The sequence below is a fragment of the Streptopelia decaocto genome (genome assembly GCF_964273445.1).
Source record: "Streptopelia decaocto genome assembly, chromosome: 2".
NCBI classification, from domain to species: domain Eukaryota; kingdom Metazoa; phylum Chordata; class Aves; order Columbiformes; family Columbidae; genus Streptopelia; species Streptopelia decaocto.
The window spans coordinates 82,868,836-82,887,953 of record NC_138655.1 but is presented as its reverse complement, the minus strand read 5'-3'; the positions used below and the strand labels follow the sequence as shown (position 1 = coordinate 82,887,953).

General features: G+C 39.0%; 1 protein-coding gene across 2 annotated transcripts in view; it reads right to left on the bottom strand.

Annotated features, from left to right (window-relative positions):
- Positions 1 to 12,855: 12,855 nt before the first annotated feature.
- DROSHA (drosha ribonuclease III) overlaps positions 12,856 to 19,118 on the bottom strand; it is a 72,894-nt gene continuing 66,631 nt past the window's right edge. For both annotated transcript variants that reach the window (XM_082047118.1, XM_082047117.1), the window contains 3 exons: positions 16,576 to 16,668; positions 15,727 to 15,773; positions 12,856 to 13,298 (listed from right to left, as the gene is read on the bottom strand). In XM_082047118.1, the coding sequence (XP_081903244.1) occupies positions 13,168 to 13,298; positions 15,727 to 15,773; positions 16,576 to 16,668 (271 nt within the window). In that variant the 3' untranslated portion in view covers positions 12,856 to 13,167. The remainder of the gene's footprint in view (positions 13,299 to 15,726; positions 15,774 to 16,575; positions 16,669 to 19,118) is intronic.

Here is a 19,118-nt window from a genome sequence, read left to right as displayed (position 1 = left end):
TTTTCCTTATTATACCTTCTTGTTCATAATTTTTTTCTTTTGTGACAGCTGACATCAATGCTATTCTTTTCTCCCTTTTTTTTTTTTTTAATTTTATCTTATTTGACTTGTCATCAGTTATACTTCAGTTACCACATCTCCTCAGCTCATCATTTTGCCCCCTTTCCATCCAGCTCCTTCAATCAGTATATAGACACAGATGCTTCCTTTGCAGTAAGCACTGATTTGACTGTACATTCCTTCAGTTGCACTTACCTCAAGCATTTTGAATTCTGTCAGGTTCCAAGAGAGCCTGTAGCTGTTCTGGTGTAACTGGTGGCTGTTAAAAGCTGTGCAAATGCGTGACCCTTGTTCAACATGGGGCTGGTTTTCAATAGATCTTTTCTGTCATGAGACATCTGCGTTTCACTAAGTACATTATGATTTAGTACATAGCATAGATGTTGTTTCATCAGCAATGTCTACTTGATATTTTCACAAACTGTAAATTCATGCTTTCAAAGTCTCAGTTACTTGCATGCCAAGGTTTCATTTCAAGGTTCAACTTCCAGCTCAATATAGATGTTTATTAAAGTCAAGGGAAGGACGCTATTAATTCAGATGAATTTAGAATGAGACCTTATACTTCTATTCAAGCTTAAGTAACACCGAACATAAATTTGACATTTGGATCCTTTACCATGCAGTCAGTACAACAGCTTCCACTTCTGCTATCACAGCTGGCAGTCTAATTCAATGGTTTGTCTTAAATTCTCACACAACTCTCCATACATTTGTATTCAAGTGCTCAGAAAGCCGTAACAGACTTACACTTCCAAGACTATAAGTTTAAGAAGTGCTATTTTCTTTTGAAGATGGGAGATTGACTCAGTTAAAAAGGAGTCGGGTACCTACATAACTTTGATTACCTATGTCAAAAGAACTTCTGTGGTGTTCCAGAAGCCCTTCAGCTTTTCCTGGAAAAGCACTTGAACCTGAATTTGCCAGCATGTGGCCACAATGCAGGGAAATCTGGATGAAGCCCCAGCACTGCAATGACTTCATGAGCAGGTTAGTATAGCAGTAAGGAGCTTATGTAAGCCCAGGGACACCAGCAGTAGGTAAAAGGGGAAGAAAGGAAAGACAAAGTTCATAGTCCCTTAACAATTTTCTCCTCATTTTGCCATTGCTGAGGTTAATTAACAATAATGCATGCCAGTGCTAGAGGAACAATGCAGACTGCAGTTTTTACTTCTCTCCATATTTTCCATAGCAGTGACCAGATCTTGGGATCTAACCTCTGTGAATGGTTTCTCTTTGCATTCCAATTAATTAGCTTCATTTCACTTATGATGTATATTATCTGGGGAATTTATGTGGTTTAAAACATTAAAATATTAATCTTCTTGACATTTGAAAACACTCTAACTTCTGAGACCCTGTCACTCCTCCTCACATCTGCACATGAGGTGGTTGTTGAGGGAGTCATATGGGGATAAGGAAAAGTGCTCTTCACAGCAATAGCTATGCAAAGTGTTAAGAAGGCTATGCCATGCTGGCTCAATTTAAGCACTCATGTCTTATTACAGCTACACGTCACAAATGTTTAATGCCTTGATTCAACTAATCTGACTATGGGCATTGGACTAATCGGAAAGATAAAAGAGCTGTCGGTTCTCAGACAGGAGTGTGTGATTCATGAGCTGGGCTCTGGACGTGTTGCTTTCTCTCCACTTCTCATAGCCGGGTCCAAAGGGGCCACAGCTATGACTGTAGTGCCTATTATTTGCTAGGATGTGTTTTAACCTTTGAGTTTAGCACTGCAGATGAACCTGCTGGGAGTTCTTGAGTTTGGGGCATTTTGTTTTTAATAGATGCAACTTGCTGCAAGTTCTGACTTCAGACATGGTCCTTAAGAGTCTGTTGTGCTGGCCTGTGCTTCCCTCCACGCTCTGTGTAATTACATGCATGCAAGCTGCAGACAAGTGTTACTGAAAATTCATCTTAGAGCAGCAGAAGCCAAATCAACACACTTCCTCCACTATTTTGGCTAAGGTTCTTGAAAAACAGAGGCTACTCTGCAGAGCCAGGTACATTCACAAGTCACTGGTATTCACCTTCAGCAAAATAACAGCCCTCAGCCTTTTCTCCACTATTACTTCATTGGAAATGTGAGCGGGATCAATGAGAATTCAGCTTCTGAAAGTGCCATGCTGGAAGTCAAAAGAGGAGCGTCATATCTCTTTTCGCTGGAACCTTTTCTGAAGGGGTGTCTCCTCCAGACTCGCCTTCTCTGCATATGCTTCCTTGTACGGAAAAATTGCTGAACAAAAGAAACTGAGTTAAGGTGAACATCTTGAGTTGTATTACAAGTTTTAAGACAGAAGCATGTGATCTATTCTGAAAGTCCCTGATGATTTATTTAGTGGGCATATTTTTACATTGTTTCCTTTAACATCAGAGAAAAGGTGCCTTTGGAGAGGCATGGCTTTTATCTCATCTGCTTTAAAATCACACCACAGATCTCAAAAGAAAGGCTACGCTGTGTCAAAATTTAAAACATTCACCTTATGCCTGTCATCCAAAGTAGACGAATATGTGCCACCGAGTTTTAAATGACTGCTTATGCTGCCAATCATAGTCAGATTCTCAACTGAGTAATAGAAGTTCCCACTGTTTTCCTGAAAGCGATGAAGCTGAGTCTTTTTATACAAGAAAAGGATCTGGCCCTTCAGTTTCAGCGTCTTCCAAATCCAAAGTGATTTTATCTACTTAAATAATTCATCATCATAACCTATTTTTCATTAATTTGACTATGTTCTCATTCCTCTTGGGCTTGGTACTTACAGTTTAGCTCTACTGCAAAAAAACAACTATGTGAAATTAGCACTTTCTTACTCAGCAGATCGTTTTCCTGTGGGAAGTCAGACAGAGTGCTGCTAAAGTTACCATTAAAAGTGCTAATTTTTCCCCACCCTGCTGTCTGCTTTCCACCCAGCAGAACCAACACAGCTGAGGGGAATCAAACAGGACAGGATTTTGGCTCGTGTATTTATGGGACTGTTAACCAAACTGCAGGGTCCCCTGAGCAACCCCCGGGTCTCTGGGTTGTGCCGACTGCTACACTCCTGCTGCAGACAGCAGAGGGATGTTTGCACAACCAAAGCTTGCTAAGCTGACTAATATTAAAGTCAAAACAACGTGAGTCCCCAATCCCAGTTGATGTGCTCAACTCAACAGAGACTGTCACGTACTTAAAATTAATCCTAGCCATAAGCATTGCAGAGTCAGGACCACAAGTCTATGGGCTAAAAACCAAATAAGGCTATTTGTTGATGTCCTGCAAAATTTCTCGTGTGTGAACTCTTCTGCACCAGTCCTGAGAAATATGCTTATTTAAAATAGATCATGGAATCAGACTGAGGGTCCCAAAAATCAAATAAGATTTTGGAACCATTTCTTACATTGTAAGAGATAAACTTATTGCTCTTTCAATGACTGATAAAGTAACATTGGTGTAAGAGGCAATACACACTCTGATGTATTCAATTTTTTTTTTCTACTTTTCAAGATAAGTCCTTTCCAAAACTTGTGGTACAAATTCAGGATTTGTTTCCCCTTAGAAAGTATGTGCGATACATAATAAGCCCAGGAATTTTCAAAACCACTTTCAATTTCTCTTTGCCATAAGATACTCTTTATTACCAGAATGTTCTTCAAGTTTAAACAGTCTCTTAACATATGACTAAATCACTTTGTCTGTCAAAAGGTAAAGGGCAAATGAGTTATAAGGGCAGCTAGGTCATCAGAAGTCATTCTCTTTGGACCCAATGTAGTAAAAAATACCCTCAGTCTTCCAAACAACTAAAGTCCCGAAAGGCCACAAATCCTAGCTTTGCAACAGGCCAACCTATTCAACACAAAGGTCAGTATCATTAAACAGAATAAACAAACCAATCCTATAGCCAGAAATGACAGATCTGCCTAGGAGGCGAAGGAGTGATGCAGCTGTCTCCCTGGGCCTCCTTCACCTCCTTCACTGGCACAGTCCCAAACTTGTTTATGCACACACACATACACTTTTGTCTGTTTAACTCCCTACACTTATATGCATACATATGTCTGTACAATGTGTGCGTGGGTGTGACCAGACAAAAATCCCCCCAAAACATGGGAAGCCATGAGAGAAAGCGATTACCAAAACAGTATGGAAGCAATAGCTGATCGAACTGAGGTCTTCTGCATGTGTACTGTCCTCTGGACTCTCAGTCTTTCTCCTCATTGCCTCACAGGAAATTCTGTTTCAGTCAGAGATTAACCACAGCTTACAAAGAGAGAGGTCCTGCTTCTACCTTCAGCTCTCACTCCTGTCTCACCAGTTTCTGCCAGTCAAGGCTGGACTAAAACCCATGTTTATTTCTCTACCTGTCTTCTTACTGGCTGAAAATGGGTATGTTCCCACTCACCCACCTCAGCACTGGTACCTGATGCTGCCAGCTCCAGCATGCAGCGAGTGATCTTGCCCCCACTTCCACCTCCCATCACTGCAATATGGGTTGGCAACCACTAATCCTCCTGCAGGAGCAATTATACATGGTAGTACAAGTCTGAGAAGAGGGGATGCTGTTCTTTTTTACTGATGTTAACCGATGGCCCAGATTACCTTTTTGTAGCCATTACTGGAAGGCAAACTGTTCTCATACAATTTATTTTCAAGGAAACGAGGAAATCGCATGGCACTTCAAAATCAAGTACTTTGCATAAATGAGAGCACAGCTGTTTGCATGCTTGTTTTTGTTTGTAGCCATGCTGGAAGTATAGTACATGTGCTTAGAGCCATACTAGCATCTAATGGGTTTGGTGGGGATACGATCTGACTTAAAAAAAACACCAGCTGTAATGCCTGGCTGTGAATCCAAGCCAGAGAGCTGCCTTGTTCTGCATGTGCAAACAGAGCCAATGCCAGCTCTGCCGCAGCACACCGCTTGTTACCACTCGAGTGACACCTGTCACATGCCCTGTCACAATGTGGACCTTGGAGCTACGAGCCCAAGCTGCCACAGCAGGAGATGAACAGCAAACATGAATGTGCTGGCTGCAGAGAGAGATTCCTACCACGCAGCACCAGCCACTTGAATTCTGTTTCACTTTTTAAAATTACTTTTATAAGCTTTCAGTATGAAAGAGATTACGTAAAACCACATTCTAGTCTGCTGTGCCTGAAATTTAAAATGCCTGCCTTAATGCAGAAATAAAACAACTACTATATCTAAAGATAAATGCTGTAAATAAGTAGCTATGTGGTATGAAGAGAGTACAAATCTCAGCCAGGACTTCACAGACTCAGGTTTTATTCTCGTTTCTACCCTTGACCTCTTCAGTGACTTTGAATAAGTCATTGCTTTCTTTCTATTTCTTTCTGTGTCTGTCATTTTGTGTTCATATAGTGTCTGGTCTGAAAAGCCCTAGTGCTAGTGAAGATCTCCAGATACTACTACAATACAAACAATATATAAATACCTGTTAAACAAACAATGAACACAGAGAACACTTTTTTCTCTCGGTAAAGAAGTATCGTGTTGCGATGAGTGAAAACTTCAGATATTTCATAAATAAATAAATATATACATCTATACATATATATCTGCATTCACTTCAAACATACATATTCAAATATGTCCCTAATTAAACTCCAGATACCTATTACAGCTTTGCTAGATTATTTCCCACCACTGTATCTTGAAATACTGAAGCTTTATCACCTCACTTCTACTTAATAAAAAGTATCGGTTTGCTCTATCTTATCTTCAAGATTTACACTCTGGCTTTGCATAAAACTCAACTTTTAATGCATTTTTAAAGCCATCATCTCAAGGACATGGCACAGAATTGTATTTATTTATAATGAAACTCCATATTTTTCAGTACATATTTGAAAGTGGTTAACGTGTTTTCTGTCCCAATCAATCTGCTTCTCAGCAGTCAGTGTTGAAATAGGCCTTTTTCTAGTTTTTTAGGTAACAGTTCTGCATTTTTGTACCTCTCTCTCATTACTTACATGTATAAATGTCCATTTATAAACTGCCAGCTGAAATAGATACCAAACATAATCCAATTGCATAAATTCGCAACGTAAGCTGCAAAAAATACACCGCTACATGCCTTAACACTTCACAATCTCTCTTAAAATGTCTGACAAAATCCCCTCAACATTATAGTGGAAAGATTCAGGATTTTCTTTGCGTGGGTGTACAGTGAGGCTTCTGTTGTCGCTATTGGCACTTGATTTCTGATATAGATGTTGAGGTACGACTTGCAAGGCCAAAGAGTTCAAGGTCATTTATTTTCTTCTCTCACAGTGGGCAAGGACTTGATGCTGTATCTGCTAACCAAAAGTAAGGATCTGGAAAGTTTGAAACAGGAGGCAGTAGTGCTGTGCACCACATTAAAAAACAAATAGAAAAACAGTGAACACATTGAAAAATGAAGACAAAAAGACAAAACAAAACAAAACAAAAAAAAAACCAAAAACCCATGAACAAACAAAAAAAACCCAAATAAAACCAAACAAAACACAAAGAAACCACAACAAACAAAAAACCACACATGCACAAAACTAAAAAACAACACCACCACCACCACAAATAAACCTCCCAAACAAATTAAAAACCAACCAACCACATATTGATAGCAATAGAAGCAAAAAGAATATGAAGTCTTGAAAAACCAGTCACTGGAGGGCTTATAAAGCTGGCTGTGTCCCACCCTTTTCAATGTCTGGTTACGCCCTGATTCAAAATATAGTGGGCGACAACACAAGAACGGAGCTGGGATATTGGTTGTAAAATCTGACACATTCTGACAGGTGGAAAATGTATTTAAAATGTTTAGCTTAGTTTTTGGAAGAAGGAAAGAGAAAACAATATTAAATGGCAAATTTTAAACATCAAAAACAGTTTTTTTCTTTTTTTCCTTTGAATGGCATGATATTTATTTTTTTCTTAATGATAAAAAAGGCAAAAGATTCTCATGTATTTGACAATGTTTTATCATCCCAAGAACGGAAGAGCAGAAATTTTGGATGATTTGCCCAATGAGGTCATTAAAAATTCCTATCTTAGAGAATTTTAACTGGATTTTTTTTCTTTAAGAAAAAAAAGACTTTATAATTGGATATTGAAAAAATATTAGCATTTTCAAGTGCTGCTGGATTGGGAGATGGCTGCTTTTTGTTTGCCAGTTCAAGTACCCCTCTGGAAACAGGGCTGCGACATTTGAATTGTAATTCTAGTTGGCAGCAAAACCTAGTCACCATGTCAGGACGGTTCTGACACAGTAAATGGCTGAAGTAATGACAGGAGGAAATCTGTAGGGAAGCAATATTTTTTTTTTTTAAATATTGGCTAAGCTTGCACCAGTGGGGTCCCATGGGTTCCAATGACTACCATCCCCATCTTTAAATAAAGTAACAAGCTGCCTCCAGTGACAAACACTCACCCATCACTACTGCATCACTTCTGGACCACTGAGGTATGAGCTATTTCTGCCACCAGTAAAAGTTCACAATTTGTCAGCTCAAGAGCCTGTCTTTTGCTAATGGATTACTTTTGAAATGTCTGCTGTAAGTGGAAGTTTTTATTTATTTATTTACCTTTTCTAAAAGCGTGTACAAGCAATGAACTGTTTAGGGTCTGGATTCTTGGAGCAGAATCCCTAATTTTAGAGACCTCCTCAATCATTGTTTCCCAAGAGTCCACAGGATAAAGGGATGAGGGTGACAGTGCCCAGCCTGCATGGCCAAGTTCCCCTTTTCTCCCTCAAAGATACCCTCATGTATGGGAAGAGAAATACAGCAGGCTTTCAAAGAAAAGAAGATAATCAATCCACAGACTGGGGCAGCCACTGGATGAGGCATCATTGCCCTACCACAGACCTCCTGAGGCCTGGACCCAAGCGACAATTTCGTCCTTGTTTTCACATCTCAGCAACAGAATAAATAGCCCCTTATTCCCTCCACACAAATGCTGTGAAGAGCAACAGAATCCGATGCTTGAGACGCTCAGGTATGATTGTATTTTAAATCATAGGTATTACATTTATACACTAATTCATTAAAGATTTTGGAATCCCTTTGAGGAACGTAGTGAGAATTTAGACAAAAGATTTAGACACCTAGTGAGGTTTTGAGTGTAATTTGGTGCTTCCTTTGTTATCTATAGAAAGCAAGTGAATAAAAGGGCCTCTGAGGTAAACCTGCTCCCCGATGGATAGGGGAATCTGAGTGCCTGGAGAACATAACCAATTTCATCTCAGAACCCCAGAAAGGATTGGTAAAAGTTGAGGGTACCTGAAAAAACAGGCATCAAAACAAAAAAATCCAGGAGACTCAGAGAAGACAGTCACTTTTTTGTCTTTGAGCAGTCCTTGTCTTTTGACATTTTAAAAGCAGAAGGCATATTTCCTTTAATTTCTCTCACAGACTCAGCCTGCCTCTTCTGGTCAATGCACTCAGCTCTGAGGCTTCCTGACTCCCTGGCAGATTTTCCCTCACACTGATACCAGCCAACGCACTCTGGTCAGCAACACTGCTTTCCCTCAGCTCCCTACCTTCCAGGTCAGGAATGTGCTTATGAGCAGAAAGTTGAGACACAAGTGCTTGGGATGGTCTTCTCTTCTGCAAGTTCAGATGGTTGCTCTAGCTGAGCACCTCACTGCAACAGCATTGAGGTAGGTTACCATAGAGAGAAGAAAATAAGGAAAACAAGATCAGTGCAAAGCTATTCATGCTTCTTGCCTTCTACAGTGAGAGAACTACTTTAAAAGAGGAATCCAGATAAATGCTAAGGAGATGTGATGGTCTTACCCAGCATTTCATTGCTAGACAGACATAGTACGTCCATAAACATGAAAAATTTGCTAAGAAATACACCATCTGTAACTCAGGCTGAGAACACTAAATACATCGGAATATGAGGGAAGAAAAAGTAACTAAATATTTCAAAAAGGCCTTTCTCACTAAAATAAAACTCTTCACCTTGTTTATAATTTAAGTGACCAGTACAGCTCCAGATGTGCAATCTCTTTTGATCAGTATCTTCATACAAAAAGAAATCATGTCTTAAAAATACAAGGAGTTAACGTGTTTTTCAGTAGTGGTCTAATGAGCAGCTCTGCAATAAGAATAAATCATACTGAGACGTGTCCAAGACAGGTGAGAGATCAGATTCCCTGCTTCACCTACTATATTGTTATGGCTTTTTTTTTTTTCCTTAGTGTAATAAGTAAATACTTGTTCATTATGCAGCCACCAGTTTATCTTGCAGCTGCTTACCTGGTTATTCATATTTGCTTTACTACGAATGAAAGAACAGCAGAATCTGGAACACTTGTCCCTGAACACCATGGCTTTCTGGCAAGAATAGTTACCAGCAACAAATGATGGGACACGTCACATTTCTTTTCTGAACCTATTCACAGTAAATTGTGAGTCATTCCAAGAGCTAAACATTTAAGCTTGCAGGCAGCAGAAGACAGAAGAGCACTCCTCAACTGCATGTTACCACCACTCTGCAACAAACAAAACAGTAACCACTTTCTGGTCATTATTTCTCATTTAGGCAAAACTATTTCAAATGCTCAATGACAGATATATAATTTGTGAGGGGGGCGGTGGGGAGAGAAGCAGGGTGGGATATATGGGTCACAGAAATTTTTATCACAATACCATCCCCAAGAAAGACAAAGTGCAATGGTACAAAGTAGATGATCAGCTCCATAAGCTCTTACAGGGTTTCGCAAACTTCCACCAAATAGAAACTTGTTACAATTGAACCACTTACTTCATTTAAATATGTAGCCTGTATAGTCAGAGCCTTTGAAGTAGGGAGACAGATGATCAGGATTTGCCTTTTGATCTTTCCAAATTGTTTTAGCAAGTAACAACTATGCCTGAAGTCTTTTCTGGAAAATTTTATTAGCAACAATGTTTACAATAGTCTCAGAGACCAAGGTTCTTTTAGTATCACTGTTAAATAATCTTACAGAAACTGAAATCTTACAAAGCTAACTCAGGCTCTGCAAAGAACTATGATTAATTTTATGTAAATTCAATTAAAAGTCCTAATGAAATGAGCTACAATTCTATTCAATGCTTTGTACATGTGCACATTAAAAAAAAAAAAAGAAAAAGAAAAAGATGTGCTTTCACAAGATCTGCTGGATCCACACAGATCTCAATCTTGTTCTTTGTTCATCTACTTGTACCCAAATCAAGTCAATGGATCTTGCATGAGAACCTCTAGATCAGAATAGATGAAGCTCTGGAGCAATCAAAAAAGGACCTCACCTTATCAATAAGCCAGAGACACCTTCACGTTTCTGAAAAAGCAGCCAAAGTTGCCTAGTTATAGACTACAATTGTTCCACAGATTAGCATAAACTTAGTAATATTTTTTTCCCCAAATTTAAGGCAACTTAACAAAACAACTTTCTCTCCTGAGTGTGGGTCATGAAAGACTGTGCTCACATTACACATTCTAGGCACCCCTTTAAAGTATCAGAAACATTCACAGGCACTGTTATTAGACAGTGCATAGAGAAAAAGACACTCTGGTTTTGACACAGACAAAGGAAACGTGAATTTCTTTAATTTTGTTTTCTGCCCTCAAAACAAGGAAAGCAAAATTTCTTCAGGCAATCTTCCTAGCCTGGTTATCATCTGCATTTTATTGAGGAAGACCTAACATTAATTAACTGTAGTAATGGAATGCAGAAATAGTTTTAAAAGTTTGTTGGTTTTCAAGCAATTTCTGGGTCAAAGAAGAGAACAGTTCTGGGTTCCTCCCCCCAAACAGCACAGCTGATAAATTAAATCTGTTTTTATACAAATGTTTATAAATAAGCTTACAGTCTTCTTACGGCTGAGAAGTGAAATTTCATATATGAAGAATGAAAAAATATTAAAATATGAGTTAATTCCACTGGGGTACACTGGTGACGATGAAAGAAATTTGCAAAGCAACCATACACCTGAAAATTAAGTCACTGCACATTCTACTTGTTAAATACATGAATCTGGTCACAGTTAAGATGGAAAAAATGAAATAATGGTGTACACAATTACCCTTAACCCTCAACCATTGCACCATTTCAACTTACAGCTAGAAGCAGATGGGCAATTCTACAAAAGAATTTGAAATACAAAAGACTTGAGGGCAAGGGAGTTGCAGCTCCTTGCTTTTCAAGCCTGCTGCTGTTCAGAGGCATTCCAGCTTTTTCTTTGCAGACTGAAGTTATAAGGAGTTACAATCACTTCTCAGAAGTCAAAGAACAGCAGCATCCAGCAGAGAGTAGCTCCTTGCCTTTATCTTGTTGTTTTTATCCCCTCCTTTATTTTAACAGTTTATTATCATTCTCTAAATTAGACCTATTTTTTTTTTTCCCCCTCTTATCCTCTAGATGGATTTAAAACATTAATCCATCAACAAAAGGCAATCATAGAAGCTGGAAAATGTGAGGTAGTGCTCTGGGGTCAAGTATAAAAAACAAAACCAAAGCAAATCAAACCAACATATTTAAGTGCATCTTGCACTGCATGTGTACGACAATGTGCTTATGAAAATGCACATATTGATTAGCTCAGTAGTGAAACTTCAGGAACACATTTGGGTAGTTTGAACATTTCAGCTATGCCTGTGTCTATTTTGGCACCTGCAATAAAGTGCTTTCATGGATGCCCATCACACACCAAACGACAGGTGTTTCAGGGAATTGCTGGACAAGTTGCTTAGCGTAGCGTGGCCATTAGGCAAGTTTTCTTTCAGGAGTCTGTATGAATTCTTCAGGCTAGACTTCTGCATCTGCACTCATGAAGCTGCTTGGTATTTATCACATACATCTGTGTTACTTATATTAGAAAATATGCGTAAAAAACTTCCCAAAAAGGATCTCAAGCAGGAAGAAAATGCACAGTTAATAAAAATAAGAGTTGCATCTATTTAATTTATCAGAAGAGAAAGTGAAATGACTATAGAATATGTACTAAGTGACTGTTTTAACTCAGAAATCAGGACAATGAAAATGAATGGCTTGAAGCTGGCAAATTAAAACAATGCACCAACATCTACAACGAAGCTGGTAGTCAGTGGGAAAACACACCAACAGACACATTGGATGTTCCACTTTTGGTACCATTCAGAGCTTTCTGTCTAATAGAAGCTGCAGATGCCAACAAATCAAGGAAACTGGGTGACTGCAAACTATGTGTCACCTTTGAACTACACCTTGTGGACAAATTCTGCCAGTTTTCAATGAACCTACCTGGAATGGCATCTCTATGGAGTTTCTAATACACCATTTGACTATTATCATCACACTGGTATCTTCTGGACAAAGAAATACATTAGACACCAGTCTGAGAGAGCAAGAAGTTGAGAATGAAATTAAACTTGCAAATGTAAACTTGCTTCATTCTCTACAAAACAGGTTGTCATACTCTGACTTTATAATTACCTTTTTTTTTCTGTTTTCTTAGAGTTTTATAATATCGATTTAAAGACAAAACCCCACAACCTCCCACACATGTGTGTGTCACATTCCAGATGTGGAACACACTGCTTAAAACTGAATATCTCCTTTGATTAAATTACTGTACCAGTTTCTGTAAAAGGACCTGAAGTTTATGGCTCTGGTTTAGCAGAGTCAAGAAGTACATTTAGCTGCAAAACTTAAGTTAGGTACATGCTTAAGTGCTCTGCTGAATTAATTTCTCATAATACTTTCCTCCTCCACAGTGGGTTCATGCAATAACTTGGCTGGTCACTGACAAAACATCATTTGGACGTAGGAGACAATTGTTAAACAGCTTTTCCTCCTACAGGTTTTTGAAATTAATACTTTATTACTTCATACAAGACGGTAAAAATAATAAAAAGAATCCCACAACTTTTCATAAAACTTAAAAGGATTTAAAACCAAATCTTATTAAAAAGCCAAACAAACTTTGCACTTTAAACCAAACTAGAGAAATAATATATATACACAAACTTTTTAAAGAGGAGATTATGATTCTCTATTTGATATCAACAGGCATTCCTCATTCATCATCTGCAAGAAACTAGGTTAGGTCTCTATAGGCCACAGTCAGAGTTATTAAGTAAGTAAATATGCCACTGCTTCTGTGCCCTCCTTTTATTTCCTTGCTTCTTCAGTCTCATCTGGCTCTCTCTCCTGGTGCTCTCTTTCCCACCTCATTTCTTTCAACTCTTGTCTGTACTTCCGTTCAATGAAGCGTTTCTGATGGGCCATCTGGGGAAAGTTATCTGACACAAGGAGAAATATTTTATATTAATAAACAAACTGGTAACACAGAAAGCCTCAGCTCTTTTTTTTTTTTTTTAACTTTGATAAGATTAAGGGTAGGGGGGAAATAATGTTATTACCATTTTTACCCACTTATTTCTAATAATCCATAGTAAACCAGGGCTGTGTGTGATAAGACTTCGGTTTCTTTATGATTTCCATATCTCTTTCTCCTGCTACAAAGCACTGCCAAATCTAATACACTCAAAAAATATAAAATCCTGGTATAGCAACTTGGCCAGGTATTGCCTGGATTTTACATTCTGTTCCCTTAGCAACAGGTGGTCGATACTGAAAAATGAATGTGCAACTACTGCCAGTGCTGTCAGGGTTTTTTGTCTTGTCGTCACTCCAAAAAGTATAAGCCACAGGTTCCAAGCATTGTATAGATGCTCCCATATTATTATTATTTTAGACCATGAAGAATTCACTAGATGCCCCACATGTCAGCAGGGTTCCTAATGGCAAAGTAATAGTGTAGCAAAATGGAAAGTAGCAACATCTATTCCTGAAAAAGTCAGTGCTTGGCTATGTACCAGAATACAGCCTTAGCAGAGTCTTAAGAGCATGGATGAGTGAAGACTGGGTAAAACAGACTAGACAAGGCTGAGGTGATGGAGAAATAGCTGTGAGGATGGATGCTTCCAATTTCAGACATTTGTCCACTGGCTGGTACATTTGTACACTAGTTAGAACTGAGGTTGTAAAACCAGCTTATATAATTGATCAGAACTGCTCTCAGTTTAGTGCACAGCTGACAGAATATGATGTTTTCTGCACGACTAGGGTGCTGACATTCATCTGTGTGTCTGTGCTGCAGAGACCTGCACCCTCTAGCCCATCAGAAAACAAAGAGATGGTAGAGTACATGGCAGCCTGCAGTTGGTAAATCCTGTCGGGATGACATAGAGCTCTGGGATCAGCACTGGCTACCTGTCTGTGTCTGAGATGAACGCAAAAGGTCACTACACTGACCTTTAAAGCCATAAACAAATCTGGGAGATGTCTCAGCAAAGGATTGCTCTCTATCTACTTGGCTATCAGAAGGGAATTCAGCTGAGGCTCCTCTGGCAGGAGTCCCTTGACATCAAGTGTCATCCTCCTCTTTCTGGGTCCCAGGCAGCACAGATTTGTTCAGCTAAAGAACATGGTGCAGAAGTCACATAATCTGCAGGAGTTTGTGCTAGGGCAGAATTACTTTCTGCAGCTTTGTTTTACTGCCTGGTGAAATTCATGCCTTTTATTATATACTACAGAAATAAAAGGTTTATTCATCAGTTATTTACAACTAAGGCATAGGAAAGTGTATTTATTTAAAACAAAAAGCAATCTAAACAAAAGCAAATAGTTTTTAAATTGCTGCTGTTTTTTAAAACACTAGTGCTTTGTTTAATGGAGTTCTGGGATATCTTGTTGCTCATGTGCACCATAAAATGAAAATCAGATTTTCAGCACTGTGCCTGTAATGTGATTCTTTAAAAACTCTGAAGAACTCAGCTTGGTAGCAACCTGTTTGTTTATAATCCATTTAAGATGTTGAGAAGGAAATCTACTAAATAAACTCATTTTGGTTATCATATATATAAACAATACATGAAAATTACTTTTACTTGAATTTAACTACTTATGCATTAAAAACAAAAAAACAACTTCACTCCACAAATAGACACAAACTAGAACAAGTGCCCATAGGGGTTGTGGAGCTTCCATCCCTAAAGACAGTCAAAAACTGACTGGCAAGGCACTAAGTAACATGACCTAAACTGAAAGTTGGCTTTGTTTTGAGGGGTAGTTGGAGTACAGACCTCTAGAGGTCTAGGGTATTCAAACAAATATCTATGTTGGAAAAGAGCTGTGAAGTCCTTGGACTGACAGGAGATGAAGCTTACAGTTTCTGGGCAGTGATACTATCACAAGAAAAACACTCAAAGAAAACTTCATTTTGCAGGTATTCAGGGGAGGAGGGAAGTTACATTGACTGGGGATCTGTCTGTTAGATTTTAATCTAGTCTACTGTATAATCTGACATAAAATTTAATTTTCTATATTGGGAACTGAAAATTTTCCTCCTCCCCTAAACCACATCATCAGAGACTAAGTAGTCTTATCTCACTGCATGGAAAACCTCAATGAAGACTTCACTGCACAGAGTTACCTAGTTGCAACGTCTGTTGCTGAAACTCCCTTTAAAAAATACTTGTTGATATTGTATTAATCTCATCTGTTATAAAATTGTCTTGAAAGTACTGAATGGAAAACCTGCTGCTCAGAAGCTGATGGTATTCAGCATATATGTTCTGTTCAAATCTTATCCCCCACAAAACCTACACCTCCCCAAAGACCAAGGATGTACACTAAATTATTTTCTTTGTTGCCCAAATATCTTACATTTTTCAAGTGCATCCATTGCAGCTCCCATTTCTGCTTGCTGAATACTGTGAAAGCCAAACAAAAACACGTTACATGAAATCTAAGTTGTATAGAATAAACAAAGGTTTCTGACAAAGTGGAACACTAGCTACTCTTTTGTAATAAAACTCTAGATAATCAGTAGCTAGTAATTCCCACAGTGTATGATATATGAGCCTTTCCATAAATATGTGAGCAATAGCAGTACAGCTCCAGCAGAATATTTTTAAACTTAGATCAATAACACTAGCAGAATATTCTAGTCCATTCTTCACTGAAGCATTTGCTTTCACTTGAGAGAAAAGAAAAAAAGAACAAAATCACAGAGGTGTGAATGCTATAAAACCAATGGTATTTTTATAACCACCACCAGATTTGGTAGTAGAAAATAAGATGAGGTCTTTGAGGTTCATGGTTGAAGTCTTCGCAACTTTGGAAAACATTCTAAAATGCCTAGAAGTAACAACATGAGATAAAAAAACCCGAGAGCCTTGCTCCCTTAAGTCAGACAGCAATCCAGTAGCAAAGCCAAAGACAATGTCACTGTTTCCTGGAAGCTGTTCTGCAGTTTCTAGTGTCAGAGCCACAGGTCAGTTAGCATTGCTACCCGCCTGGCAGGCAAGTACACCAAAAAAGCCTAAGATACAAAACTATACAGACACTGAACCCCTCAGGTATTCCTGAGTTGGAATTTCAGAATAGCTTGAAGGCAGACCTATAGCTTTCCTTTTCTAAGGCCAACCACACACTTGTCTATTTCCATGGCTACTCATTTTGGACATTGCTACACTCCAACTTTAACATCCCGTGATTAATTTTTTATTATACCTTGGGCCTTTACCGCATCCTATTCTTTCCCCTTTGAAGTAAACAGCTACTGTGTATGTCCTGGCATGAGATGGTCCCACTGTCTGCAAAGTCCTGAAATGAGAAAGATATGATTTATTCACACAGGAAGTATTAAAAAACAGAATTTGTCTGTGGCACATAGATGACTGAGCTTTCAGTCTTATCAATACATGCAGTGGAATTAATACAAAGCATGGAACACGGGTTGAAAGACGCCTGTACAAATCACATTAACCCAGAGATTACCAGCATAGCACACAATAAAAAGAAGAAATTTACATAAAATCAAGGAATCACAGAATATTAGGGATTGGAAGGGTCCTCAAAAGATCATCTAGTCCAACCCCCCTGCCAGAGCAGGAACACCTAGATGAGGTTACACAGGAATGTGTCCAGGTGGGTTTTGAATGTCTCCAGAGTAGGAGACTCCACAACCCCCCTGGGCAGCCTGTTCCAGTGTTCTGTCACCCTCACTGAGAAGAAGTTTCTTCTCAAATTTAAGTGGAACCTCTTGTGTTCCAGTTTGAACCCATTACCCCTTGTCCTATCATTGGCTGTCACAGAGAAGAGCCTGGCTCCATCCTCGTGACACTCACCCTTTATGTATTTGTAAACATTAATAATGTCACCCCTCAGTCTCCTCTTCTCCAAGCTAAGGAGACCCAGCTCCCTCAGCCTTTCCTCATAAGGGACATGCTCCACTCCCTTCATCATCTTTGTTGCCCTGCGTTGGACTCTCTCCAGCAGTTCCCTGTCCTTCTTGAACTGAGGGGCCTAGAACTGGACACAATATTCTAGGTGCGGCCTCACCAGGGCAGAGTAGAGGGGAAGGAGAACCTCCCACGACCTACTAACCATCCCCCTTCTAATACAACCCAGGATGCCATTGGCCTTCCTGGCCACAAGGGCACAGTGCTGGCTGATCATCCTGCTGTCCACCAAGGCACTCCGCTCCCTTTCCCCTATGCTGCTCTCTAATAGGTCATTCCCCAACTTACACTGGAACCTGGGATTGTTTCTGCCCAGATGCGTGACTCTACACTTGCCCTTGTTATATTTCATTAAATTTTTCCCCACCCAACTCTCCAGCCTGTCCAGGTCTCCCTGGATGGCAGCACAGCCTTCTGGCGTGTCAGCTACTCCTTGTTTATAAAATGCACCTTGTTTATATTGGTTATATTTATTCCTTCAGGTTCACTCAGGAGTACCATATGAAAATTAAAACTTTAGCCTATAAACAAAAATGCAAAATGTAACACAAAGTGCTTAAACACTGTAAAAACACTTGTAATAAAGTAATATAAACTGCGTGTAGCTGTGCAATTATAAATAATCAAGTCAATACGATTACTGTGCAAATTAAAATTTTAGTCCCTGGGAGTTGTGCAGTTATTTAGGTTTTAAAAGGACTTAATACTGGACATGGTAGCTCTCTTCTGTGAATTATCATACTACAAAGAAATTTTCCATCAACTTTGAAAAGTTACAGTTGGTCACAAAACAAACTTTCCACCTGAGCTGAAGTCTAGGACATGCATCAACAACCACCTAAAGTGAAAAAAGAACAATTCCACAGACATCCAATGAATTGATGCTTCTGCTGTTTCTTCCTGCTGTCCCAAATCTCTCCCCACTGTCAGCTCAAATTCTGCCCACTATCTTGTTTCTTTTTGAAAGAAGCATCAATTTCACATCAATTTTTAAAGTATCTAACTACAGTACTTTGTCTCCATGTGCTGCGACAAGAGCAAATAAAGCCCACCCCAAATTTAAAAGCAATAGTACTGACTGCAGTGAAACATATAACCCCAAGAAAAGGAATTTAACAAGATAATAGGAAGATAACAGCATATTACTAGCTCTAAGCTGTACTATAAAAATCAATTTGTCATCACAGCAAAACAAAACAAACATTTGGTACTTGATACCGAGTGGATTTTAGAAGAATCAGGAATTGTTTCTTTTGTATTCATCTGCCTCACTGAAGACAAAGCTGTGAGCCCCCATACAGAGACACTGAAAAGTCAGATCTGCAGAGCATCAGTTGCAACGTTAAAGCGATCGTATTTCTGAAGTGCACTGTTTGCCACTATAACTGAACTGTTACATTTCATTGAAAACTTTATTATGCTAAATGTGACGAATGCACTTGGACTTTCATTCTTCATCATTTTTGATTTAGTAATTCCAACACCACAAGCCTTGAACTTTCATAGCCTTTATCTCTTCTTTTGAGGGCTAAAACCGCATCCGTTCTTACATTAATTGAATGGATATGGATGCAGTATGCAATCTTAGGTTTATTATTACATCTTTGAAGTAGCTATTATGCTCTTTTACAACTGAAAGAGAGAATAGTGATCCATCCCATCCAGCTTCAGGTATCTAACTGAGGGGTACAAGTTGAAACATTCATTACTCTGAACCTCTTCTATCACTAAACAGGAGGACGTTAATGGGCTGAATTGCACAGCAAAAATGTCCAAAACGTGTGTTGCCCCTCAGTGCCTGACACTGTGGAT